Source organism: Lactuca serriola, chromosome 5, assembly GCF_051521515.1.
Source record: "Lactuca serriola cultivar US96UC23 chromosome 5, Lser_US96UC23_V15, whole genome shotgun sequence".
NCBI lineage: Eukaryota > Viridiplantae > Streptophyta > Magnoliopsida > Asterales > Asteraceae > Lactuca > Lactuca serriola.
The window spans coordinates 197022082-197049814 of record NC_136412.1 but is presented as its reverse complement, the minus strand read 5'-3'; the positions used below and the strand labels follow the sequence as shown (position 1 = coordinate 197049814).

The 27733-nt window shown below is 35.4% G+C and overlaps 1 protein-coding gene across 1 annotated transcript; it reads left to right on the top strand.

Moving 5' to 3' along the window:
- The first annotated feature begins 21071 nt into the window (after positions 1-21071).
- LOC145051399 (squamosa promoter-binding-like protein 3) lies at positions 21072-23581 on the top strand. The gene is made up of 4 exons (XM_078999400.1): positions 21072-21563; positions 22162-22277; positions 22352-22528; positions 23047-23581. Exons 1-4 carry the CDS (start codon positions 21211-21213, stop codon positions 23274-23276), a joined length of 876 nt encoding a protein of 291 aa, XP_078855526.1. The 5' UTR covers positions 21072-21210; the 3' UTR covers positions 23277-23581.
- The last annotated feature ends 4152 nt before the right edge of the window (positions 23582-27733 follow it).

Sequence of the window (27733 nt, the reverse complement as noted above, 5' to 3'; positions counted from 1 at the left end):
TTGATATCTATGTGACAACATGTTTTATTCCATAAGGACAAAGTGTTATCGTGATATGTTGTACAAGAACGTTTTCGTATGATAGTTATAAATCACATATGATTTATTATATAGCAAAAAGTATGGCAAAAGATCGATGTTTTTCACACGAGGATAACTGTGTGTGTACTTGTATCCCCCCCCCCCCTTAAAAGTGTATAAAAGCATTTACAAACCATTTCAAAATGTATTTATAGGGGTATGAACTCACCAGATAGATTGAAGAAGGTGAGACGAAAACAGAGCAGAACTTCGACTGGAGAGACTGAGTCCTCAGGATTCTCGAGAATCTTGAGAGCGTAAAACCTTCCTCCCGAACTTGAATATGAAAACCAGGACTTCGGGATGGCTCTGAGGGTTTAAATGCAGAGCTTCGGCACGAGAAATGAAAGAAATTTGCAAAAATGGCCGGCACCCTCGCATCCTATTTATAGGGGTGTGAGAGGTTTCGTACGCTGGGCGTACTTTGGCATTACGTTGGGCGTACGAGGGTATGATGGGCGTTCCGGACGTCACTGCATGCGTACTTCGGATTGGACAGGAGCATAGAGGCATAGGGGAGACGTGGACGAGCCGAGGCCTAGCTCCCGAGTACGATGGGCGTATGAGGGTACGCTGGGTGTAAATCGTCTTGGTTTGTGTGCCTCAAACTTGTAAAATCCATAACTTTTGCATACGAGCTCTGTTTTTGACGTTCTTTATATACACGCGTAGGTGAGAATGTACTCTACAACTTTCATTTAGACTCCATCGGCTATTTTCGACATTATTTTTAATTATAAAACTTTTAATAGGTCGGGACACGAAAAGCCCGTTAAAAATCCATAACTTCTTCATCCGACGTCCGTTTTTATCAGACTTTTGACCGTAGTACTACTATTGTCGAGATCTTCGATTCTCGTTTAGATTGCGTCGGCTATATATCACACGATTACTGATTCGGGTTTATAGTTGTCTACTGCTACTCTGGAACTTTTAGAAAAATCATAACTTCCTCATACGAAGTCAGATTTGAGCGTTCTTTATATGCGCGTTCGTGTCTTAACATAATCTATGACTTTCGTTTAGATACCTAAGGCTAAAAACTATTTTATTGAAATTTTACTTATTATGTTTATCAGTGTTTTACCGGTTTTGATACGAATCTTCGATTGGTCATAACTTCTTCGTTATAACTCATATTTGAGTGTTCTGTATATTTGTGAAACCCTTAATACGATATCTATCATTTTATGCAAACCAATAAAGACTTTTGAACATTTTATTTTTGACGCTATTTTCATTATATCAAAAGAGATTAAAATTCTTCACTTTTTAGATCATTACAATGATTCGAAATATCGGGTTGTCACAGAATATTATGTGATATTGTTGGCTGAGTCTCTATGACTTTGAAGTCTCGACATCACAGAAGATCGATTCATGTAAGGTTGGAATTCTAACACATTTAGCAGTGACAAGAATTTGGAATTGCGAAATGAGCATCTTTGGAATAGTGTCCAGTTGATCTGTTTACAAAGGAAGGGTCGTAGAGAAACATAGTAGGCATGTTCATGACATGGCATGACTGATGTTTAATTTAAGTGGTTAGTTGATTACTTGATACATTATACAATGAATAAGTTTTAATTAATATTGTGCTTATATAATAAGAGTTTTATTTATATTTTGAGACCATAGTTAATTAGGTTATTATTGTGTTTCACTTTGCATGTTTTACTTCCTGAATAATTTGATTATTTGAAATTCACATTCGATCTTTTGGAAGTAAGTAGCGAATTAAGACTGTCATGAACGGGATTCTAGGCTGTCTAAATAGTTTTAGACATAACAATAGTTTTACTACAATATTCATGAGTACTTAGAAAATGGAGATTTTAAGTATTGGATAAACTCAGGCTCATAGAATTACTTCATGGATTTTATCATGAGTAATTCTGAGATGGTAATATCTTATATTCTTGAAACGGATATATATATATATATATATATATATATATATATATATATATATATGAGTTGTACTTTACAAATCAGTTGTGCGTTGCTGATACGTAAACGCATCAGTAACTTGATTTTATAAAACGTATAGTTGTGCATTATTTGATGATACGTAAACGCATCAGTAACTTGAAAGATGGTTTACGGTCCAAGCACATGCTTAGACCGTAAACACCCTCTAGTCTTGCAAACCAAGCCCAAAACACTTCCAAATTACATTTAGGCTTAAGATATGGCTTAGGGACTTGCTATTTCGGACTTGGAACACCTAAACATCAACATTTGAGGGGTAAAATAGATTTTATAGCCCAATCACATGATTAGACCGTAAACTCCCCTAAAACATGCCATATAAGAGTTTAAGTCCCTTAAAGAGCCTTATACCCTCACTAGAACATGTTAGGATTGAGCCAAAAGCCTTGGAATCAAAGATTGGAGGTGTACAAGAGTTTACTACCATAAACCATGGGCTTTACGGCCGTAAACTCCCAAGGAGTGGTCCTTGGACCGTAAACTCCAAGGAAGTACCCTCCTTTGACCTTAAACACCCCTATAACCTTGTATAATACCGTAGAACCACTTCTAAAACCACCAAAAGCTTGAAACCGCTCACTTACACTCCTCCCATGATTTTACGGCCGTAAACTCATGGGGGATGAGGTCCCCTAATCGTAAACTCACTTAAGGTGAGTTTTAGAAGAGTAAACTCCATGGTGAGGACTTATACTCTCTCCTTGCAACCCATTAGCCTTCTAGCACTCAACCATAAGATCTTTAATCACATTAGGATGTCTATATGTGTATAATTAGAGTCTTAATCACTAATTACTTGCAAACATATGTCTTCATATGTTACTAGGGTCATAAAGGGTGTACAAGTCTCTACTTGACACCAAACGCTCACCCGACAGTTCCACCCGATCTACTCATTGCAGGTGAGCTCATACCCCTTAATGAACCTTTTTAAATATTTTGGGGGGGAGGATACAAGTATAAATTCTACAAGCTTTATTATTAAATCATATGTGATTCAAAAATTATCATCAAAAAGGGATTTTCTACACTTTTAGCTGCTTTCCAATAAAACTGTTTTAGTTGATTATCAAATGCATTTTAAGATTAAATTGTTATTAAACTGCTTTTAAAATTGGGTTTAAATTACTTTTCTTTTTAAAATATATCTACACTAATATATTTATATAAGTAAGACTTGAAGGACTTAGGACAGATAGCTCACCTTATTTCCTGTTCTTGTTTGATGTGGTCCTAGGGTATCTGTTATCCGTCCGACTGTCGTTGATTTCTTAGTTATATATCATATATATTAGTGTTAGATATGAAAGTCTTCATCCCATACAATACCTTTGTTATTCGAAGGACGGAAATCATACACTCTAGTTAGCTATAATAGGTATAGCTAAGACTACTACTCGTTACCTATACTACTGCTATACTCACTATAACGGCTATTACGACAAGTTAATACACGTATAAGAAAAACACTCTAAGAAACTATACAAAAGGCTATTGTACTATAATACCGAAGAATACACGAATCCAGAGTATAACTCACTATCCCTCTATAAGACACTCTACTGCGCTTACACCATGTGACCAGGGCTTTCCGGTTGGAAGGCAACACTATATGTATAGATCTATATGGGATAGACACTATTACATCCGGCTGCTAGCTACAGTCCGAGCCGACTAGGCTCAGGGGTGGCACTACATCACTACACTACGCATGACCGGGAAGGTCATCGGGTTCTCTATTACTACTTCAGTCTGGTCACCTGAGGGGTTACCCCTTTATCCAACATAATACACTAAGACTTAAGTCTAAGCTAACATCCCAAAGTAAGTAAATATATATTACTAATGGAAGTTTGCACCACTACTACTGTTAACAGGCATAACTTCTCTTCATCTATGTTACTCACACAAGATTTATTACTGTACTTCTACAACTGAAGGTTTTCAATGAAAATACTTACACACAACTCAAAGGATTTAACTTACAAAGTACTTTTCTGGAAAATATAGGATTTTCTAGGGATTTCTACAACTTATAAACATAAATTTCAGACTTTATTCTACAAGTTTGTAAACACTTTTATATAACAAAGGCACTAAATTCTTATGAACTCACCAGCTTTATGCTGATACTCGTTTTCAAAATAACTTGTATCCTCAGGTCAAAGATAGACAGGTATAGGTGCAGCTTTTGGAGAAGATGGAGCACATACAAGACCCATCTTTTATTTTGTTATACTTTTGGTGTCTATGAAACTTTACAGAACACATTTGTAATTAAATTTACTATATAAATGCAATGGTTGTTGTCGCTTGTTTTTACTATTATGCAATTGTTATGATACTGTACATGACGTCCTCCACCTCGGAACGTATTCCGCCGTTATCGGTTTTGGGGTGTGACACATTTTTCCCTAACAGGAAAAGCGATATCTTTGGGCCCTCGGTGATTTGGTGTTGGCTTAAAAGTGCTAGGCCTAGCTAAGACTAAATTGATGTGTATGATTAGAATTCTTATGTCGTCATCACAAATTAGAAATAGGGAAACAAAAATTGGAGAATGAGATTGATTATAATCCATATCTCATCTCTGTGCGATATATTGTAAAACGGAGGGATATTTGATCATTTATCTTAGGACACATAACTGATTGGGTTAGAGTTCGACAATAGCTTTTGGAAACTACAATTTGCTGATTAGTTTGGAAGTTATACTAGAAATTATAGTTACAGACTTATCAAAGTGAGAGAGTGTTGGATTGGGTGTCTAAGCCCATAACTATAATCGGTATAAACTTGAATTGATAGTAGCACAGTCCTTTTGGGTTTCCCTAAAACCTAGCAATTGGACTGGATGACTTTTAGAGAGAGATTAACTTATTATATGAATAATAAATTAAATAAATAGTTTATTAATGTATTATGAAAAATAATATATTAATTATAAATTATATTATTTCATTTATAATTAATTTGAAATTAAATAGAAATAACTTTTGGATTAATTGTATTAATTAAAAGTATAGGGACTGTTTTGTTATTTATTAATTGTTGAGAAAGTAAGGCTCTAAAACCCCTTGGAGGAGGTGGAAGAAAATATCTAGGGAATCCCTAGTAGATTTCGTCATAGGAAATCTTGACGTCGGAGTTTAAACTTGCTTTGCTGCTAATATTCAAAATAAGTGTCACTTCTCGACATTCATATCAATGGTTGAACCCAAATCCATCAATAAAGATCTTGAACATTCCTATTAGGTTACAGCCATGCAAGAGGAATTAGCCTAGTTCGATAGAAATTAAGTGTCAACTCTTGTCCCTCCACCTTAGGACCACTCTTATCGGAACATGATGGGTTTTCCTAAAAAAACTCAACAACCAATGAGTCATTCTCAGAAACAAATCAATATTGGTATCCAAAGGATTCACTTAAATCGAAGGTCCTGACTATGACGAGACTTTTGCACCTGTTGCCCGTGTTGAAGTTATCCGAATCTTTCTCGCATACGCTGCTCATAAAGGCTTCAACATTTACGAAATGGACATCAAGAGTGCCTTCCTAAATGTTGAATGTGATAGTGAATTTTATCTTCGATAGCCTCCTAGATTTGTGAATCTATCTTATCCGAACTTCTGCTACAAACTCCATAAAGTTGTATATGGCCTCAAGCAAGCTCCTTGTGCGTGGTACGAAACTCTCACTTGTTTTCTGAAGCGTTCTGGTTTTTAAGAGGAGTTCTTCATCCTACATTGTTCTGAAGGTCAAACGGAAAACATATCATGTTATTTCAACTATATGTTGATGACATCATCTTTGGGTCAACTGATTTGATGGTGGTTGCTGACTTCGCCAAGTTGATGGTTAGACGTATCCAAATGAGTACGAATCGTGAGGTAAGTATCTTTCTCGGACTGCAAGTTAAACGAATAGAGGAATCTTTATTCATCAAGAGAAATACATTTCAAAAATTCTAAAGAAATATTCAATGGACACCTGTTCATCTACAAAAGTTCCAATGGGTTTTAAACACAAGATCTTCTCGGACCCATCTGGTGTTGTCGTTGATAAGAAGAAGTATAGGGGAATGATTGGATCGTTGCTATACCTCAATGCATGTCGTCCCAACATCATGTTCTCCACATGTCTATGTGCTAGATTCTAGATTAACACGAAGATATATCACCTCTTGGCAGTGAAACAAATCTTCTGATATCTCAAATGAAAGTTGAGGCCCTACATCATGTTCTCCACTACAAGTCGTACCTTACAAATCAAAGCTTCTTGTTGCAAGATTATTTAGACTCAGATTACGGGGGACTTCAAATTGATCATAAAAGTACACCTGATGGTTGTCAATTTTTTGGTGGAAGATTGGTTAGCTAGTTATGCAAGAAACATAATTGCATAGCACTTTCAACAGCCGAAGCGGAGTACATTGTTGTTAGAAGTTGCACCTCTCAAGTTCTTTAAATGAAGTCTTAGCTGTTAGAATATGGTTATCAATTTCAATAGATTTCGATCTATTGTGATTCTCAAAGAGCTATTGCGATCTCTCACAATCCAATTCAACACCCCATGACCAAACACATTGATATCTGGTACCGTTTCAGCAAAGATCAAGTCCACGTTGAGCTCATCTTTGTTCCATCTGACGATGAAATTGCTGATGTATTTACTAAGGAAATAGATTAGACTAAATTCAGTAGATTTCTAAATGAAATGGGAATAATGATGCATGATCCTCAATTCTTCCAAGAAGTTTGTAATTTATGATGGAAACATCAGAAAGTTAAGTAATTCCGAGCCAAACACTTTTCAATTTGGAATTGTTTCTTCTTGGAAAATAAAGCATCATTATATGTCTTTTTGTCGAACCTTTCTTCTAGTCTTAAGTTCTTTCAGGTTGTCTCTCCATTAAAAGTCGTCTGAAATTCCCTTGTCAGAGATCTTGAGAAAGTTTTGCCTTGGAGTATTTTTACTTTCTGAAAACCTCATGTTAAATCTACCTCGGTATTCAAATCCGAGTTGATAATGTGATTCCATCTCATCTACCTTCCAAACTCTAATCCTTTAGCTATCAGAATCTCTCAATCTTTGTCAAATGTTTGACTAAGATCTTCCATGTAACATTTGTTTCTGATATTCATTCTTGAAGTTGTGCCACTTCTCAAAATCAATATCAAACATTATTGATTAATTTTTTTGATTCTCGAAAACATCTTATATCAATTAATTTTGGAATTCCCTTGTTCCGAGATTCCTCTTTAATAAATAATAAAGGTGATATTAAGGATTTTATTAACCTTTTTCCAAAATTAGTAACATGTTTACCCAACGGTTATTATCCTTCCGTCCCAATAAATATAATTTGGCACACATTCCAATAAAACTCTTTGTGTTTTCTTAAGGTGAATAGACAGTTTACCTTTTTTATATCAAACAAGCATCTTGTCTCATGGTATTAACTGTCACATAGGAGGGTTTTTATAACCTAGGCATTTAATGCTATCCCATTTTAATATTGGGTGTCCTCATATCACTCTTAGACACGACCCGAAACAACCTACCTACAAAAGGATTTTGAATCCAACCGTTCCCTCTTTATGCTTTTATCTGTCTTCTTCCTTAGAACTTTCTCTATACTATGTTCTTCATGTTCTTCAAGCATTCATCCATGGCTTCCAAATTTTCCAAAAACTCCAGGAAGAAGAAATTGTTCAAAGGATCTGTTTCATCTTCATCTACTGATCCAATCTTTAGAGAAACCATACAACATTTTTTACTCGACCCCATGGATTACGATGAATCAGTTCGTGTCATGTTGGAATTCATCTTTCATCATCCAATCACCATTCCACCTACCAAAATCCCTAACCCTAATTTTACAGTCGTTCTCCCGCTTAAAGCCTTTGAATGATTTAAAATTGATGAAGGCGTCCTTGAATGCAAGATCACTGATGATCGCATCATCCCTTACTACAAGGAAACCTTTCTTCGTTTAATTGGTGTTTCTCCAAACCCAAAAAGTTTCAAGGTTGTCAAGCCTACTTCTAAAGAATTGCAATATTTTCTTGCCCAAATAGATTACAAAGGTGAAATCAAAGATAAAGAAGTCGACTTTTCCTGGCATCTGGACGATATTGATGCACTTGATTTGAGAGGCTTGTCAGGAAAACACGGTGACACTGACATGAGCAAAGACTGGCTATATGTGGTTTATAGCATCTTCACCTATCGATCAAATGTCCTCGATCTACCAGAAGTCTTATGGTAATAGTTTATGAAGTTCATTGATACATGAATGACAAATGAAATCCCTAGTTTAAGATTTTGGGCTCTAACTCTACAACAGTTGTATTCGGAACATCATGAAGAAATCATGCTCTCCTCACACATCCCTAAGGTATATTGTACTTTCAAAGCTATTCAAACTTTTAGGTTTCTGAATCAATCATCTTTTGGGCCTGTTCGACGTCTTCCTCAGCACATGCTTGATGTTATTCCTTCCGATTCACTTATCAAGAAATTTCATCTTGAGACCTTGGTTTTAGCTGACCTGCTAAATACTACCTCGATCGTCGATGAGCAACCCTCGGAAGTGAATAGACCTACCACATCAGGATTTCGACAGAAGAAGATCGCTAAGAAAAGAAAATAATCAACCTCTAAACCTAAAGCTGAATATTGAGCCAAGACTGGTGAATCCTCTCAAAAGGATTCATAGATTGGTTTCGGACCTAACTCTTGGTCTCGTCTTGCCCACCTATCCACTCTTCCTATGCACCAACCGTAATTTCAAAATCACAAGCACACACACACACACACACACGGGGAGTCAGCACATAATCTACCCCCACACTCCCAACAGGGTGGTGTTTGTATTGAAAAAAGTCCCTTGGAGCCTTTAGGGCACACTTACGAGTCATTTTGAATCCTCCATCATTTTCGACACAAGTAGAATTTGTGTCACCTGCCACAGGTTTTATCCGTTCCGAACAAGGATTTGTCCCACCGATATCAATAGCCACGAATAAGCCGATATCCACCACGGATAAAGGACACTCAGGTATATATATTGCCATATCTATACATACATTTGGACATAATTTTATTAGATTTTAAGTTATATTTTGTTTAGTTGCAAATATATTTGATACTTATTAAGTTAAATTACATTTTGCAGACAAATAGGACATTCTTGAGGAAAAAGGGCTATAAGTGACGAATATTGGAACCTTGAATGACTGGATCTTAATGGAGCTTAAAAGGAAGAAGAATCTAGCATGGACACTCCCCACGACGTGGCAATGGAGCACTACAACGTTGTTATAAGTAAATCCTAGATAATTTATGAAAGATGGAAGTTCACCACATGAGCCTTATAAAATCACGGTAAGAAGAAGCCAAGGTTCCAGAATATAACTACACAAAATCCAAGTTTCCTTTTCAGATATGAATTAAAGACTACTAAAGATGTGAGATCCTAATTCTCATGACATCAGGGACGATTTAAGGAAACTATAACCTTTACCATATTTGATTTTGGGAGGTTGGATCTTATTTTCTGGAGTTATAGTAAAAATCAAAAGCTAAAGGAAAGCGAAAAATAACCTTTTAGAAGAGAGAACGTTTGATGATTGAAGATTTGTAGATCACACATCACATTCGGTTTGCATTACTTCAATCATGTCGAATTCTTATGATTTTGTGTATTTACTTTCTGCCATAAGTAGCTAATTTAGTAGACTTTTATTTTGTTATATGAAACCTAAAACATTAAGTTAGTTTCCTATTTTATGGATTATATGAGGTTAGATTTAGTTGGTGTTTGATTATTGACTACTAGCATGTTAAAGCTCTAATCATTGTTCCTTACATTAAAGTTATGTGTAGTTAAATTATCAGTTTAGATTACACGAGCTTGATCACCTAGTAGTTTATGATCATTAAACTATTTGGGCTAGGATTCATCAAATCCTAGATTAGGTAATAAAGACAAAAACTTTAACTGTGTTAGAGAACATGATTTGATCATAATTGTGCTTGGTAAATCGTCTTGATCATAGATATTTACCTTATATATATTTTACATATCAAAAAGATCATTAATAATCAATTTTATGTTTGTTTGTGTATGATCATTACATAGTAGTTCATGAATTGAGAAAAATATTAGGAGATCTAGTCAAGATTGCTAATAATAGCTATTTTAGTAATCAACTTTATTAATCCATAAATAAAAACTAACCATATGAAAAAGGTGGATTCAAAACAAAATGAAAGTCTTTTAATATCTTGATAACATGTGTTCTTAGTTAAGTGCTTGTTAGTTTAAGTTAATATGAACTTGCAAAATTAGATAAAAAAAAAAACCCCAACTTTAGTTAATTGCTTTTAGATTAATTTTTAGTAATTTTTTTAATGAACTAAATTTGTTCCTTTTGTTCGATACCCAACTTACTTTTGTATCCTATAAATTGACTAGGTACACTGCCTATTAGTGCATTCGTAGATAAGTTTCAATAGGACTTAAATTTAATTTGGTAGGTATATTTATGCATATCAATTTTTTGGTGCCATTTGTCAGGGAACAACAAATTTTAGTTTTAATTTACTTGTTGTTAGTTAATCGATCCTTTTTGCGGGGTAAAATCTACAAGAAGTTATTTTTTTGTTTTTATGCTTAATCAGGTTTCACGACGTGGTGATTTCATTGCCACGACGTGGGAGCTAATGAATTTTTAGTTTTTACTTTTATTTCGTATATTATGTATTTTCCAAATATCGATGCTCTTGACACTTTTCTTGAAGAAGTGGAACATGAATTAACACGAAAATATGAGGGATGTGACCCAAATGAAGATTTTAGGGAGCTTAAAAGATGGATGGATGACATCCTTCTTGATGAACCAGAACAAGTTGAGCTAGAGATAGAAAATGAGGAATTTCGTCCAGAAAGAAATTTGGAGGAGCTGGAAATTTTGCTAGAAAAATGATCAGACGAAGAACAAAAACAGCCAAACTTTCAAGAACAACGTCATGAAATGATCATTACCATGATGCAAGCTCCTGATAGTTTGGTTTGTGTTTCAATGCATGGGGTGACAATTCCATCATTGAAGAAGGTACTTGAAGAAGGATTCTTTTCTGACAAACGACGAACTGGTCCCTATAATTTTTAATTTTTTGGGAACAAATATATGCTTGCTTGTTTGGCCAAAAATCAAAACAAGAAGTCAAATTTTACAAGTTGCTCTAAAAAGAGTGTTTGATAAAACAGATGGATTAATAACGAGCGGATTGACATTTTATTAAGTTGGGAGTCCAACTCAAGAATCGCACAAAAATAAACGCTTATCAGGAGGCAACCTGATGTTTGAAGAATTTAGATCCTTTTATTTTTATTTTAGTTTTTAGTTTTTATTCTTGGCTAATTTTTGGTGTGTTTAATTTGTTTTTTCGTTGTTTGGTTTGTTTTTTAAAAACATGTAACCGAATGGTAGATGTTTCTTTTATTGTTACAACCAATGGTATGTTTTGTTCGTAGAATTGTTAACGTATCAAGTGAGAAAACTAAAATAAAGAGTCGAATGTGTTAGTGTTTTTGTACTAAAGACCACATTTTCTAATAAGTGTGGGGTGACAAATATGTGAGAAAGGAAAGGAAGATAGATTAGACATCAAGGGAGATTTGAAAATTTTTAGAAGTCAATAAAAGGGTCTTAAATAGTTAAGAGCTTAAAGTCTATCCGAAATATCCAAGGACTAAATCCAGAAGTTGTTTTAAAGATGCCCAGTTCTCACGACGTGAGCTTTCTACTCTCATATCATGAGCCCTCAAGTTATGTGATGCGTTTGCGATCTGTTTATTAATCACAATGTGAGATTCATTACTCACGACGCGAGCAACTCAAAGTCATGATATTTTGTTGTTTTGAAGTTCTTATCTTCTTTTTATCTACCTTAAAACGTGGCATATGCTTTCTCACGTTCTGACTGCACTTCAAATTACATTTGAATACCTATTACACCACACTTTGAGACGATGGAAGTCTTTAGTTTCAACTTTTTGGTCGGGACATTCAAAGTTAGCAGTCTTAGTCCAGTTCCAGTTACACATTCAAGATGTTCAGCCTTAGATTAGAAACAAATTAAAAATCTATAGACTTGAAAAATGGTTTAATATGAAATCTAGTGATAATTAGAACAACTTAAGTTGCTCGTGTTGTGTGGGACGATCCAATGCCAATTCAAATGTTTGATTGAACCAAAATATGTTATAGTATATTTGTGGCTTCCCATTCCTAGTGAAAAGTCAGGAGATATGAAAGGTAATCTAGTAGTTTGAATGACATAAAAAGTTTTGTAGCGTGACCAAAAATGCATCTGAGAGAGCTTATGTAGTCATTACACCTTAGACTAATATCTGTAACCCATAAAGGTTGAAGTTAAGCTCCATTGTTTAAGTATATGTTTTCATTTTAGGATGTTTTAGATTTGAGCGGGAAAAAAAGTGAGATATATAAAAAATAAAAATATTGAAAGTTGAAAATTTTGAAAGATTTTTGAAGTGAAAAGAGATAGCAAAGTATGAAGATGAAAAGATCAAAATTTAGAATAATCAAAAAGCGAAGATGCCAAAAATCAAACAAAAAAGGTGTTGAATTCGAAGATATCAAAGACCAAAAATAAAAGAAGATATGAATTCCAAGAGCTTCATTGTGGTATCAAAGTTGTAATCTTTTCTTTCTAGGTTATTTTACCATATCTATGCTTGGGAGTTTAACCAAAAATACCTTGAGGTTAAGAATCTTTTATGAGGATGGATTTGGAGGGTTGCAGAAATGAATGTCGTACAAACTAAGGGGTGAATGTTCATAAGGATTGTCAGTATTTAGGATTGGGAAGTATTTAGGAATTTTAGAGACAAATATGTGCATTGCGGTCTTCGTGTAATGGTTGGGTTCTAAATGTATTGTCTTACGTGATGTTGGTGATGCAGGTTTAACTTACAAGATTAGTTTTGCTTGAGGGAAAGCAAAAGACAAGTGTGGGATATTTTGATATTCACATATCTATACATATATTTGGGCATTATTTTAATACATTTTAAGTTATATTTTGGTTAATTGCAAAGATATTTGATACTTATTAAGTTAAATTGCATTTTGCGGCTAAATAGGACATCCTTGAGGAAAAAGGGCCAGAAGTGACGAATATTGGAACCACGAAGGAATGGAGTTGAATTGGGAGCTTAATGAAGCTTAAAAAGAAGAATAATCTAGCAAGGACACTCCCCATGACGTGGCAATTGAGCACCGTGACGAGGTTATAAGGAAATCTTTGATAATTTTTGAAAGATGGAAGCTCACGACGTGAGCCATGTAACCTCACAACGTGAAGAAGCAAAGGTTCCAGAAGATAACTACGCGGAAGCCAAGTTTCCTTGTTAAACACAAATTAAACACTGCCCACAACGTGAGATCCTAATTCTCATGACGTGAGGGATGATTTAAGGAAACTATGAATAATCTTTGCCATATTCAATTTTGGGAGGTTGGATCTGATTTTCTAGAATTATAGTCGAAATCAGAAGCTAAAGGAGAGCAAAAAACAACCTATTTGAAGAGAGAACGTTTAACGATTGAAGATCTATAAATCACACATCACATTCGGTTTGCATTAATTCAATCATGTCGAATTCTTATGATTTTGTTAGTTTACTTTCTACCATGAGTAGCTAATTTAGTAGACTTTTCTTTAGTTAGATGAAACCTAAAACTATGAGTTAGTTTCTTATTTTTTTAATTATATGAGGTTGTATTTGGTTGGTGTTTGATTATCGACTCCATGCATGTTAAATCTTTAATCTTTGTTACTTACATTCAGGTTATGTGTAGTTAAATTTTCAGTTTAGATTACATGAGCTTGATCACCTAGTAGTTTATGATCATTAAACTATTAAAGCTAGGATTCATCAAATCTTAGATTAGGTAATAAAGACAAAAACTTTAACTATGTTAGAGAACATGATTTGATCATTATTGTCTTTGGTAAATAATATTGATCACAGATAATTACCTTAGACATATTTTACATATCTAAAATATCATTAATAATCAATTATGTGTTTTCTTGTGTCTTGATCATAGATAATTACCTTATATATATTTTATATATATCTAAAATATCATTAATAATCAATTATATGTTTTCTTATGTACGATCATTACATAGTAGTTCATGAATTGATGAAAATATTAGGAGATCTGATCAAGATTACTGATAATAGCTATTTTAGTAACCAACTTTGTTAATCCATGAATAAGAACTAACCTTTGGAAAAATGTGGATTAAAAAATAAACAAAAGTGATTTTAATATCTTGATCACATCAATTCTTAGTTAAGTGCTTGTCAGTTTTAAGCTAATCTGAACTTGCAAAATAAGATAAAAATCCCCCAATTTAGTTAAGTGCTTCTATATTAATTTTTAGTAATTCTTTTAATAAACTGAATTTGTTCATTATGTTCAATACCCAACTTACTTTTCTATCCTATAAACTGACTAAGCGCACTGCCTATTGGTGCATTTGTAGATAAGTATCGTTTGGACTTAAATTTAATTTGGTAGGTATATTTATAGACATCAGGTATCACTTCTAACGATTGGAATGAAGTTCTTGACAAGTCTCAACTCAAACATCCATATCTAACAAGTGATTAAATTGAGTACGTGCTTCCTGAAATTCAAGCGCGAGCACTTCGCATCAAGCTCACTGTTATGCGCCCTACCAATTTTGATGTTGATGCCCTTCTTTCTACTATAACCAATCCGAAGTGTGATGATATTCCTGGTAACACGGATGATCCATCGACCAACGAAGTTGAGAAGACTATGATTGAAGATGTACCTAGTTCCACCTTCACTCCGGATGAACCTCCTTGGAACGTTCTTGTAACGCCCGTAGATCCGGGCTAGTCAATTTAGAGATGATAAGCGTCAAAAATGACTTTTTGATGGAAGATTATTTAGAGGGAGTAATCTTAACTAAGTTGTAGTATATGTTACACGGATTCCGTGCATATAAAGAACGCCAAAATCCGAATTATAACGAAGTAGTTATGACCCGTCGAAGTTTCGTGACAGAACCGGCACGACGCTGAATGACGTAAAAAGTGAATTACATTAGACCAATATTTAGCCTTAGCAATCTAAACAAAATTCATAGAATACGTTAAACCGAAAGCGTGCATAAAAAAGAACGCCCAAATCTGACTTCGTATGACGAAGTCATGATTTTTCCAAAGTTTCGACTTAGCAGTATGCAACCCGAATCCTCGATTTGAGATCGAGTGATTTTTAGCTGAAACAATCTAAATGAGAATTCAAGATCTCATCGATAGTAGTGAAACTATAAAAATATAGGCCGAAACGGACGTCAGGTGAAGAAGTTATGAATTTATAACGGAGTTTTCCTGTCCCAGCCTACTAAAAATAATATAAAAGTAATATATTTATAATATATTAAAAATAAATTCAAAATTAGCCAACGGATTCTAAACGATAATTGTAGAGCATATTCTCACCTACGCGTCGATATAAAGAACGTCGAAAACGGAGTTCGTATGCGAAAGTTATGAATTTCTGAAGTTCAGGGCGCAAAACCCCAAAACTGTTAGATACCACGACGTGGCATGCAGTGCCACGACGTGGCAAGTCTTCTGACACCTCCTAGAGTCCCCCAGACGCAACTTGCGATGACGCATGCAGTGACGATCAAGCCCACGATGTGGAAACAGTGCCCACGACGTGGAATATGAGAAATTTGCCCTATAAATAGAAATCAAGGGCCAGCCGAGTTTGGTTGCTCATTCTCTCATCTCTCACTTGTATTGCATCAATTTACGTGCAAAGAAATACCCCCGTAGCCCCGGTATCAACCCCGGGACCCGAAGCAAGTCCCGAAGCCCCGAAGATCCCGAGAAGTAAAGTTTCCGAGCCGAAGCTCTGCCTGCGAGAAGCCAAATTTTGTGAAGATCTTCCAAATCTACCGAAGAATACTACTTCTACAAGCCGTAGTGTTGTCCGATCATCTTCTGATCAAGTGAGTGTATAGTTACTTTATTCTAACACATAAATATTAAGTATTTGCTATGAAATAAGTGTTATGTGTTTATATATATTGTTGTTTTTTTGGAGTGAGTGTATAGTCCCTTTCATAAACACAATTTTAATACAAGTATGGTCTGAATGTATTAAGTATATGTTTTGGGTGAGTGTGTAGTCACTCTCTTCTAACACATAAATATGAAGTATTTGCTTGAAATACATGCTATGTGTTTATGTACTGTTGTTTATTTGAGATAAGTGTTGAATGGATGTTTTATATGGTTTTTAAATGAGTTAAATTGTATATGTATTTTATATCTACTAATATGTTGGGTAGAACATGGGTAGATGAGATAGTTGGTATGTGATAAAATTATGAGGTATGTAAGATGATTAAAGAATAATATTGGTAGATGCACCAATTAGAGAATGTCATAATACTAGTAGATGCGCTTAAGAATAATATTGGTAGATGCACCAAATGGAGAATATCATAATACTAGCAGATGTGCTTATGGGATAATCCTGGAAGATGCGATTATAGGATAATGTCAGCAGATGCGCCTAAAAGAGAATGTCATAAACCTGGGAGTCGCGCCTCATAGTGTATGCCGTAATCTTGGCAGAGGCGCTTAAAGGATGATGTTGGTAGATGCGCTTTATGTAGCAATAGATTTTGTGCCAATTCCTTAGGTCAATCCTTAGGAATGAATGGATGACGGGTAGTTGAATTCTTAGGGTAAAATCCTAAGAAATAAAGAAGATAATGAGGATGGGTAATTGGGTTGATTGCTTGATGGTTGAATATAATAATTATATTATTGTGGGTCGAAAACCCTATATGCTCACCAGGCTCCCAAACCTGACCCACTCAGTTTTCTTTGTATCACAGGTATCAATACGAAGACATATTTCACTGAGAGATTAAAAGAGATGTAAATCATTAGTGTAAATAAATGTAAGTTCTGTTTATGCTTATGTGTCTGTATCGGAGCATGACATCCCGAGATTTTGTTGTATAATGAAAATACATTTCTTTAAAGGAATGCTTTGATAAATTCTTATCATATTTTGTTTTGGGAGCATATTCCGCAGCTGTTTTCTTTAAAAGATTACTATGGTTTTAAAAACAAAGCATAAACAAATCGGTCTTTTCTGGCCGTGAAATTGGGGATGTCACAATTACTGCAGATGAAGTTGAAGTGATGTTTGAGGATGATTCTTAAGTTGCTTCTCTTCCCTCACAAACAATGTTTCCTTTCCTAATACAATCCACATCCCATGTCCAAAATGACTTTGGATTATCCTCATCCTCGGACGAAATGAATATTGAGGATAAGGATGGTAATCAAGGTAATCAAGCTCAAGGTGATCAAGACGATGATACTAAGGGTGATGAACACTCTGATGATAATAATGATGATGATGATGATGATAGAAGATCTGAAAGCTCTACCTCGGACACAAGATCCTCGGATGAACAAGTTGTTGATCCTTTCTCTCTCTTAGAATTCTGAGATAATGTTGACAAAGTTAATTCCAAAGTCGACAATGTCAATACCAAGGTCTAGTCACTTGACTCAAAAATTGATTTGGTGATCAAATCTCTTTCTGAGATCATAGTAGGAAATCACATGATACTAGTCAAGACTCAGAACAAATCTAATGCCACTTTCCAAGTTCTTATGACCCTTGTTAGGAAGTAATGTGGTTAACAAGCAAAAGTAAAAGCACACAAAGACACAGTATTCCAGATGCTCCATGAGAATGCTTCAAACGCTCGAGTCACATTTAATAGATCAAGTTTGTTGCTCCCTCATAATTTAAGAGAGTTAATTGTTAGTGTTCAAGACATTTGTGGTTGATGATCGTTGACCTAATTTTGTTACGGTTGTCACAATACTCATACTCCTTTTTTTGGAGTTCTATTCAAGGTATAATAGGTTGTCAACATAGTCACACCGCAAAAACCGTCACTCAGACCAGAATAGGATAACATGGAATTAACCATTTCCTTTAAATTCTTATTCTTCCTTTCAGCCACACCATTTTTTATGGTGTACAAGGATCTGCGGTTTGATGGGATTAACTGTTTCCTTTAAATTAGAATTCTAAACTTGTTTCTTTTCCGGATCCTTAGACCCACTTGGACCAACATCTTTGTTCACTTGACGAACACAAAAATCCTTCTTGAAATGTTGGTTTGTTATAGTTCCAAAACACCAATTTGGACATTTTGTTGGAAGATTTATCATTTTTTCCTTTATACTTCTCTTTTTCTTTAGATTTGTTAGAATTCTTTGATCCATCACATTCCACCATATTCATAAAAGAAGAGCCAACTTGGTTCTTGACTTTATTATTACTGTCAAGTTCTTGAGTCCTTAAAGACTCTTCAATTATTAAATAACTTCCAATTTGAACTAAAGTTAACTCTGCTTTGTTATGTTTCAAAGTATGCTAGCTTAAACTCTTTTCAAGAAAGAGGCGGTTTGTCAATGATAACAACCACTAAAATGACTTCATTTATTTTCAAATTATGTTGGCCAAACTGTCTTAGAATCCTTAACAATTCATGGACTTGTTCCATGACAGGACTAGTATCAACCATCTTGTAACTCATGAAGTTACTAACCATAAACTTCTTACTAGAAGCATCTTCTACTACGTACTTGGATTTCAATGAATCCCATAGTTCCTTTGCAGATTTGACATTTTTATAAACATCAATTAGAGAGTCAGACATACCATTAAGAATGTGGCCACGATAGATGTATTCATCGTTCTCTCACTTCGATATCCTCCTAGTTGCTTCTAAGGGTTCATCTTCGACGTATTCAGGCATTGGTGTACTCAGAACATATACTAATTTCAAAGTAGCTAGGAGGAAATACATCTTCTTCTACCATCTATGAAAATTCCAACCTCAAACTTCACCAACTTGTCAAACTTTTTGGTCATGTCCTTCATATATTATTCATTCGCCATTGTTACATAATGCTTTAATCTTTGTTAGAAAATGGAGTGATTCAAATGCTTGGAAAATACTGAGAGTCGTGATATCACTTTCAGATTAAAGCATTTCAATGGTACACTCAAAAATCTCTAAACTGATAAAAACTTAGTATATGTGATCAAAAAACAGAGAATGATGGATGTTATTGTCTTGTGTGTACCAAAATTATGACCAGAAATGGAATAATAACTCCTACATTTGAAAACTGGCAAAAACTGTCATAAGGCAGTTTCAAAATGTCATGAAAATGCCACTAAAACGGTTCCATGGAAGGGTTAACGTCAGGGGCTTTTACCCTTAGACCCTGCCATAGGTTGCAGCCCCTTGGACCCTGCTATTAGGGTGCTGTCGCTGGACGGCTGGACCCCCGTGGTTCAAAAAATCAAACAAGTATGCACTCTACACCATGCTTACTTGTTCAAAATTTATCAAGATGTATTGGTCAACAAATTAATCAAAATACACTCAAATAACATTGATAAAACAAATCACCATCATGCAACAAGTGTTAATACTTCATCAGTCTACGTCGGGTTTTTGAAGGTACCCCTTCACCACGAGTCTTGCTTTATACTTCATCTTATTACAATTTGGATCTTTTTAACTTGTAAACTCATTTTAGTTTAATGGGTCTACCACCTGGTGTAGATCTATCAAGCTACAAGTTCAACTCTATTAGTTACATCCAACTTGACTTCCATTGTCTTCACCCAATTAATCAACATTGTTTGTGATTGCAACCTTAGTATGTTGTGGGTTTATCTTCTTCTTGTAAGAACAATAAGGTGTTGTTTGTTTTGGAAGTGGTTAAATGTCTTTTGTTTTTTTTCATGTTTGCGGAAGAAGGCATGCAGTTGAGAAACCGTCTACTCGTCAGAAGAGAAAAATGCTCAAAAAAATACTTTTATAGAAAAACAAACGAGGCCTAACTCAACACATTCTCTACAGATATTAACCAGGGTATGATACCTCTTTTGCACACCTCACCACGAACTTGATGTAAATTATGTTGCCTAGGTGTGTGTGTGAGTGTGTGTGTGTGTGTGTGTGAGAGAGAGAGAGAGAGAGGGTGGTCTGCGACGAGGTTAGGGAAAGAATTAGGTTGTAATTAAGTAATTAACGAAGGCTTGATACTTCATTGTTGATGAGAAATTATGTAGGTCCATCCACCATACAACGAATAGATACATATGCACTATACAAATAGATAATACACAAATAAAAGAAACTATCTATCAACCGTTAACACTGATAGTAATCATTTGCTATAAAAAATGGATCGATTGTCATATACTTCAATTTTGTAATGGTCTAAAGAATCTAATTAACGGTTGATATTTTAATTTTTTGTTAGGATTTGGCTCTCTTCACAGTACACACCCGGAAACCGATGCCTTAGCACTCGAGGTGTCATTGTGTCAATATGCCAGGTTTTTAACGTTTAATAATGAATTATTAGCTTCCAAACAACCTTAAAACACATGGGTATCTTAAATTCTTAAATGCATTAAATGAATGCAAGATTTGAGTTCAGTAATTAAACTGCTGGCAGAAAACGAAAGAGCATGACCAATCAATAACAGCAAAGAGGGTTAGTGTTCAAGGTATTAATGAAGCTTCAACAACCTTCGTTCCATTGCAGTTAATACGAATGGCAGAAATAATAATTGGTCTGTGAATTCAAGTGATGCTGTAAAAAACAGCTTTTGGTTCGTAAAGATGGCGATGGGGTTGATAAACATGCGAAAGCATGTTCTTCGTTTAATCTGTCTTGGCTATTTTAGGAAACTGAAGTGTCCACATGGGCAAATCTGACAGAATGAAATTACGACACACTTTATTTTTATAGTGAGGAGCCGAAAGCAACGCCATTACTACCATTGTGGCACTACTGTTCTTAGCTTCCCTATACGATCTTTATCAGCATTTGTTGTTTCGAAGGGAACAAGAAATCTATTTGCTACCCACCTCACAATTTCAAGAAAATCTTCGCACTTGTTTTAGTGGTGACTATGGAGTGGAACTGGGAGATTGAAATGCCAAAGAGTTTACCAATTTCTAGCCATGAAAATGATGATCATCATTATTCTTTTTCGGGTCTGGTGGAAGAAGGCGCAGTTATATCGGGTGAGGCCTTGATTGGGTTAAAGCTAGGTCGTGCATCATCGTGTTCTCCAGTCGTGAAGAGAACTCGAGGGTCATATCAGAGTTCTCATTTGGCACGTTGTCAAGTTGAAGGCTGCAATCTCGACCTTGCTTCAGCTAAAGATTACCATCGTCGGCACAGGATTTGTTCTGATCATTCCAAAAGCCCGAAAGTCGTTGTTGCAGGGATGGAACGTCGGTTTTGCCAGCAATGTAGCAGGCAAGTTTTGCTTTATCTATTATAACCACGTTCAATTCAAATCGTGGGGAAAAAAATTGGCTTTATGTGTCAAAAATGACTTTTGTTAAACTGGTGTATTAGTGATTGCCATTAATGATTAATCACAACATGCCATCACCAAAATTAATTGGCGTCACAAATATAACCCGGTAAGCACAACTTAATTGGCATCACAAAACGGAGCAGTTTATATGTCACAATAAAATGATTTTACGTCATCAAAAGGATGTAGTTAAATAGCCAAAATCGGTTGTTAACTTTCTAAGTGTTTAATGACTTTAAATGAAGTCCCAAAATGTTTTGAGAAGAAGTCACACTTAGTGATGGATGTTGACCACAACTTGCGATGATCACTAAATGCGACAAATTCATCCTTCCATGATGGTGATTTTCCGTAACCAACATAATATCATGGAATAACTAATTTTAATTACCTAATTTAAATCCGTTATGTTTCACAAATAACTTTAGGTAATTAAGATGACTCATTTAGCAAAGAATGTACTTATTGAGTTATTTCTCTACAATTTGTTATTTCAAGAGGTAATGTACGACAATTTGATTGGTAATTTTGAAGGTTACATGAGTTGTCGGAATTTGACGAGAAGAAGCGTAGCTGTCGTAGACGCCTCTCAGCACACAATGCCAGACGAAGGAGGCCACAGTCTGAGGACACGTCATTCAATTCCACAAGTATGTTTAAATTTTGTCCCATGACATGTGAACTCGTTCTTATCTTTTCTAACATTTATTGTTGAGTTCAACAGATAGGAGAGCACATATGAGTTTTCTCGTGAACAAGGGCTCTACCCCATCCCCGAACTCAACTCCACAAAGTTCTTCCAACTTCATAGGTAGAGGCCTTGATGTGATACATTCCAATGGTACTTTATCAGATCGCTCGTCTTTCCATGGGGTCATGCATAGAAACGTTATTCATGAAGGTATGCAACCTAAATAAATCTTCACCAAAACTATTAAATCTTCTCATATTAAATTCTCAGGTTTAGTCCAAAACGAATAATGTAATCTCTCTCTCTCTCTCTCTCTCTCTCTCTCTCTCTCTCTCCAAGGAGAGCTTTTATACATTGGGCGGGCGAGACGGATCAACCCGAAGACCCATGCGTTTATGAAGAATCCAATAAGCGAGCCTTAGTCATTCACCAATGCAACATCTATAACTTCATCCTTTCTTCTTTCAACTTCGTTCACTTTACTCTTGAGCGCATTAGCCCAGCTTCAAGACTAAACTTGTTTAGCCCATTATTTCACACAGGTCCAATACGAAATATGTAACATGTTCCTATATTATATGACCAACTAGAACAAGTTAGATTCTTTTATTTTATGTCCATTTCAAAATAAGATTGAACTGATACATGATTTCAATATAAGAAAAAAAATATGATATTGAACCATGTTTAGCTCTAATTTTTATTTTTATTTTTGCTAATTTATACAGGTTTAGAATCAAATTCTAACATGATTTACACAATGGAAGCTCAACATGCTTTCTCTCTTCAGACGACAACTTCTTGGGGATTTAATGGCCCCGGTGAACCTTCAAGTTTTGATCAATTTATACATGGAAACAACATCGACTTGACACAAAATGAGATGCCACTCGAGCTTCAGAATAGCTGCAACGATCAAATACCACCTCATAATTTCGACTACTTTTCTTCCGATTAAGCTTGTTTATTTTTAGTTCATGAGAAGCGTTTCTCAGGGAGGATTTTGGATGTTAAGGTCGTTAAGCTGGTGTTAGACTCAAAATCATAATAACGTCACGTTTTATTAACGGATTAGGGTTGTTATAAAATATATATGTGTATGTAATATGTGTGAAGGGGTTGTAAGTTTTTGTGTGATGTATTGAATAGTAAACCACATGCTACACCTATTATGATTTTCAAGGTCACGTGAGATATGGATCTTCATAGGTGCATAACTTAGTTGAAGGGCTTTTTGAGAATTAGTTTTCGGTTTAGTTTGGTCCAAACCAGTTTGTTATATTTAGATTTAAAATGACGTTGTTTTAGGTTTTTTTTTTTTATCTAAATAAGAAAATGTAAGAACTTTGTTGATAATAGCGGTTTAGACAAAAAAAAGTCTAAGTAACTGAATCGCTTAAAGATTGCATTATACCAACTAGAATATAAATACAAGAGTACAACCGAATATATTATATTTGGAAAAAGAGATCGAGAAGAAATCTAAAAGATAATTCAAATATATTATATCTAATAGTCCCCCGCGGTTTGAGAAGTAATCATACAAAATGCATAGATTGAACTTGAATTTGGTGAAAAGGTGTCGAGTAAGTCCATTGCTAAAAATATTAGCACATTGGTAGTCAACACGAACATGAAGGAATCGAACATAAATGAAGCATATTTTCTCTAACAAAGTGTATGTCAATTTTATGTGTTTCATATAATGATTTTGAACTAAGTTTTCATAGAGGTAACTAGCTGAAATATTATCACATTATATATTAGCATGGCTTGGCGACTAGGAACCAATAGCTTAAGGAGAGGATTTTGAAGCCAACTTATTTCAAGTTTTCAACGATGACATTTACAACACACTGGTATTCAATCTCAACACTAGAGCATGAAATTATCAATTGGCACTTTGATGACAAGAAGAGTAGGTATTTTTCTAAAAATATGAGTAGATTGAAGTTGAACGATGTGATTCAGGGAATCCCCAATCAGCATCAGAATATACGGTGAGCATTGTTAATTGTGAGGGAGTTATATGTAAACTATGGTAAATGGTGTATTTAAGGTACCTAAGAATACGTTGATCACGAAACTTATTGGACACTATAAGTGAGGTCGGGACGACTGAATGTGAGTTATTGTAGGGGACCTTGAAAGATTTTGGTAATGAGTATCAATGGGTAGTGGGTCCCATCTATTATATTGAGTTTGGAGGCAATGTTAACATGTGTAGCATTGGGCTTATAATTTTTCATATTAGCTTGTGCAAGAACGTATGCGACATAAGATTCTTGGGACAAAAAGAGCAAGTATTGCTGGTGTTTGTGTAATGATCCAGTTTCAGGTACTCTTCAAAATTAGACTTTGTTTTAACAAGATTTCATTTTGGTCCCTGTTACGTTAGGCGCAACATGGAGTACGTTGGGCGTACTCCCTTAAATGAATCATGGTGTTGATGGCATACACTGAGCATACCCATGCATACATCGGGCGTACGTACGCATACCACGGACCTTAATTTGTAGGGTTTGGCCCCTATTTAAATGTCGTTATGAGCCTTGAGGTTTCCCCCTCATCAGCCCCCTTTCCTTTAAAGACTCCCCACGAAACTCTAGCCTTTCCTCGTGTGTTTTGAGCTTTGGAAGTGAACTTTTGGTGCTTTTGGTGTATAGTGAAGAAGTATGAGCTTGGTGATCAAGCATTGGTTGGAGTGAAGCTTGAAGATCCATAATCTTACTTGTCTTGGCAAGCCTCAGAAGGTATAAAGTTACAACCTTGATGATTTATCTTCTTAATCCAGCTAGTTTAGAGATTTTGGTTTATTTTGGTCCCTTCAGTATTTTATTGTGACTATAAGCTAATCCAGGAGCTTAGGATGGTAGATCTTAGTGTTTCCAAGGTCCTGTAAGCATAAAAATGGTAGCTTTATTGGTTTAGCTCAACCGTGCAAAGGTTGATGCTCACTTCATGAAGTTAGAGTGTTAAAACTGAGTTTGGGGGCTTATTAAGCCATGCACCAGCATAAAGCTTTCGAATTTATGGATTAAGACCTTGTTTTGGAGTAGATCTGAAGATTGGATGAAAGGTTCTTAACAGATTAATCCATCCTTATGGGGTTTGGGTTTCAAGCCAGTACGTCGGGCGTACTTGTATGTACGCTTAACGTACTGGGTTCGAACCATATCTTCTAATTGGTGTGCGTACGTGGGGCGTACGAGTTGGGCACGCTCGGCGTGCTCCCAACTTAGGGCTAATGGTTTTTGGGCCATTTTCGGGTTCTAGTACTTTTTGGGCTTGGTTCATGGTGTCTGGGCCGATTAAAGAAAAGGGTAAAATAGCCCTTTTTCCCTAAGGATCGGGTTTTATGAATTAGGTTTCTGGTTATAGTATATTGTGACATCCCCATTTTCACGGCCAGAAAAGACCGATTTTGTTTATGCTTTATAAAAGTCAGAGTACATCTTTTAATAAAAATGTTGCGGAATTTGTTCCCAGTAAAACTTGATAAATACGTTATCAAAGCATTTCCGAAGAAAAGTATTTTTATTCATTTTAAAACATTTGGGATGTCATCGTCAATACAGAAACATAAGCATAAACAGAACTTACATTCATTATCACTAGTGATTTATATCTCCTTAATATCTCAGTGTAATCTGACTTCATAGCAACACCTGTGATATAAATAAACTGAGTGGGTCAGGTTGGAAAACCTGGTGAGTACATAGGGTTTTCAACCCACAATAAATAAGTTTATTAACTTTCTCAAACCAAACAAACCCGATTACTCGTTCCCGTTATCCTCACTTTACGTCCCTAAAACATCTAACACAAGGGACCTAGTGTAAGGACTTCTATCGGGGTGACAACACATGCTTCGGAGGTTCCTCAGCAATTCATGTCAAATAAGGAAACCATGTGGGGGATGGAGTACTGCTGATGAGCACATAGTTCAAATAAACACATACAGGTTGCAAGTCTGCTAGTGTTCCACTGGACTGTCTAGAATTGTCCTTGGTCATCATCTATACTCTGCTAGATGACTGGATCATCAATAACATCTATATCGAGGTCTCTCATTATTTTATTTGGTCACACAACAACTATTACATCTACCCATGTTTTACCCAACGCATTTTGTAGATATAAAATACATATACAATTTAAATCATTTAAAATGTGTATAAAAATATTTCACCCAGCATAGACAGCAAGTATTCAAACAATATGCACACATAGCACGTAAATTATATTAAATACTTCATATCTATGTGTAAGATGAAAGGGACCATGCACTCACTTGATAAGGTGGTGACTCGGTACTCGGACAATGTTTCGTTTACTGTAAAATAATTTCCTTTGACGAAACCTAGTATTATTACCACTAGAGTTTACTGTATTATCCATCGAGACTAATTAATAGTCTAGCTATTATTACTATTATATAAGTGTTAAAAAATACTTATATAACCCATAATAATAGCCCAAGTACTTATTATAAGTTCCTAATAACGTTACTATAATTAAATAAAAGTTATATTAAAAATAGCGTAGGCGTAGCTCACTTGCAGCGGGTTTTATAGAAAATTGAGCTTTGCTTGGAGCAGCTTTCCCGAGCCAAATAGCTTTTCTTCTCGGAGTCGTCGAGCACTCTGGGGCTTCCGCCTCGTGCTAGGGAGGTTCCCTAGGCTTTTCGGGGGGTTTCGGGGCTAGAGAGAGGTTCTAGAGAGAGAGAGAGTAAAGAGAAGAAAGAATGGGAAAGGTGTGAAGAAAATGAGGGTGTGAGAGGTTCTATTTATAGGGTGAAAATGGATAAACTTGGTGCCACATGTCACCATCTAGTGGCAAGACTTGGGGAGAAAGCAATGGCCAAGATTGTGCCACATCACCCATTTTCGCACAGCACACTCCCGACTTCTAAAATCCGTAACTTTCACATACGACCTCCGTTTTTTACTTTCTTTATATCCACGCGTAGGTAAAAATAAGATCTACAACTTTCATTTTGACTTTGTTGGCTAATTATTGACCGATCTTAAATTTAACAGTACGAGGAGATTATACTGTTAAATGTCCGCGTAAAATTCATAACGTCTACATACGGACTCCGTTTTCGTCTGTCTTTTTACCGCTGAGTTCCTATTAATGAGATCTTCAACTTTCATTTATGTCGTTTAGGCAAAAAACCACTCAAACTAAAATTCGAGTTTCGGGTCGTGCACTGCTATGCCAAATGTTAGAAAATTCATAATTTCCTCATACGAAGTCAGATTTGGGCGTTCTTTTTTTGGACGCTCTCAGTTTAACATATTCTATGACTTTTGTTTAGATTACTAAGGCTAAAAAGTCCTCTATCGTAAATTCACTATTTACATCTCCAGGTGTCGTGTCGGTTTTGCCGAAAAACTTCGACGGACCATA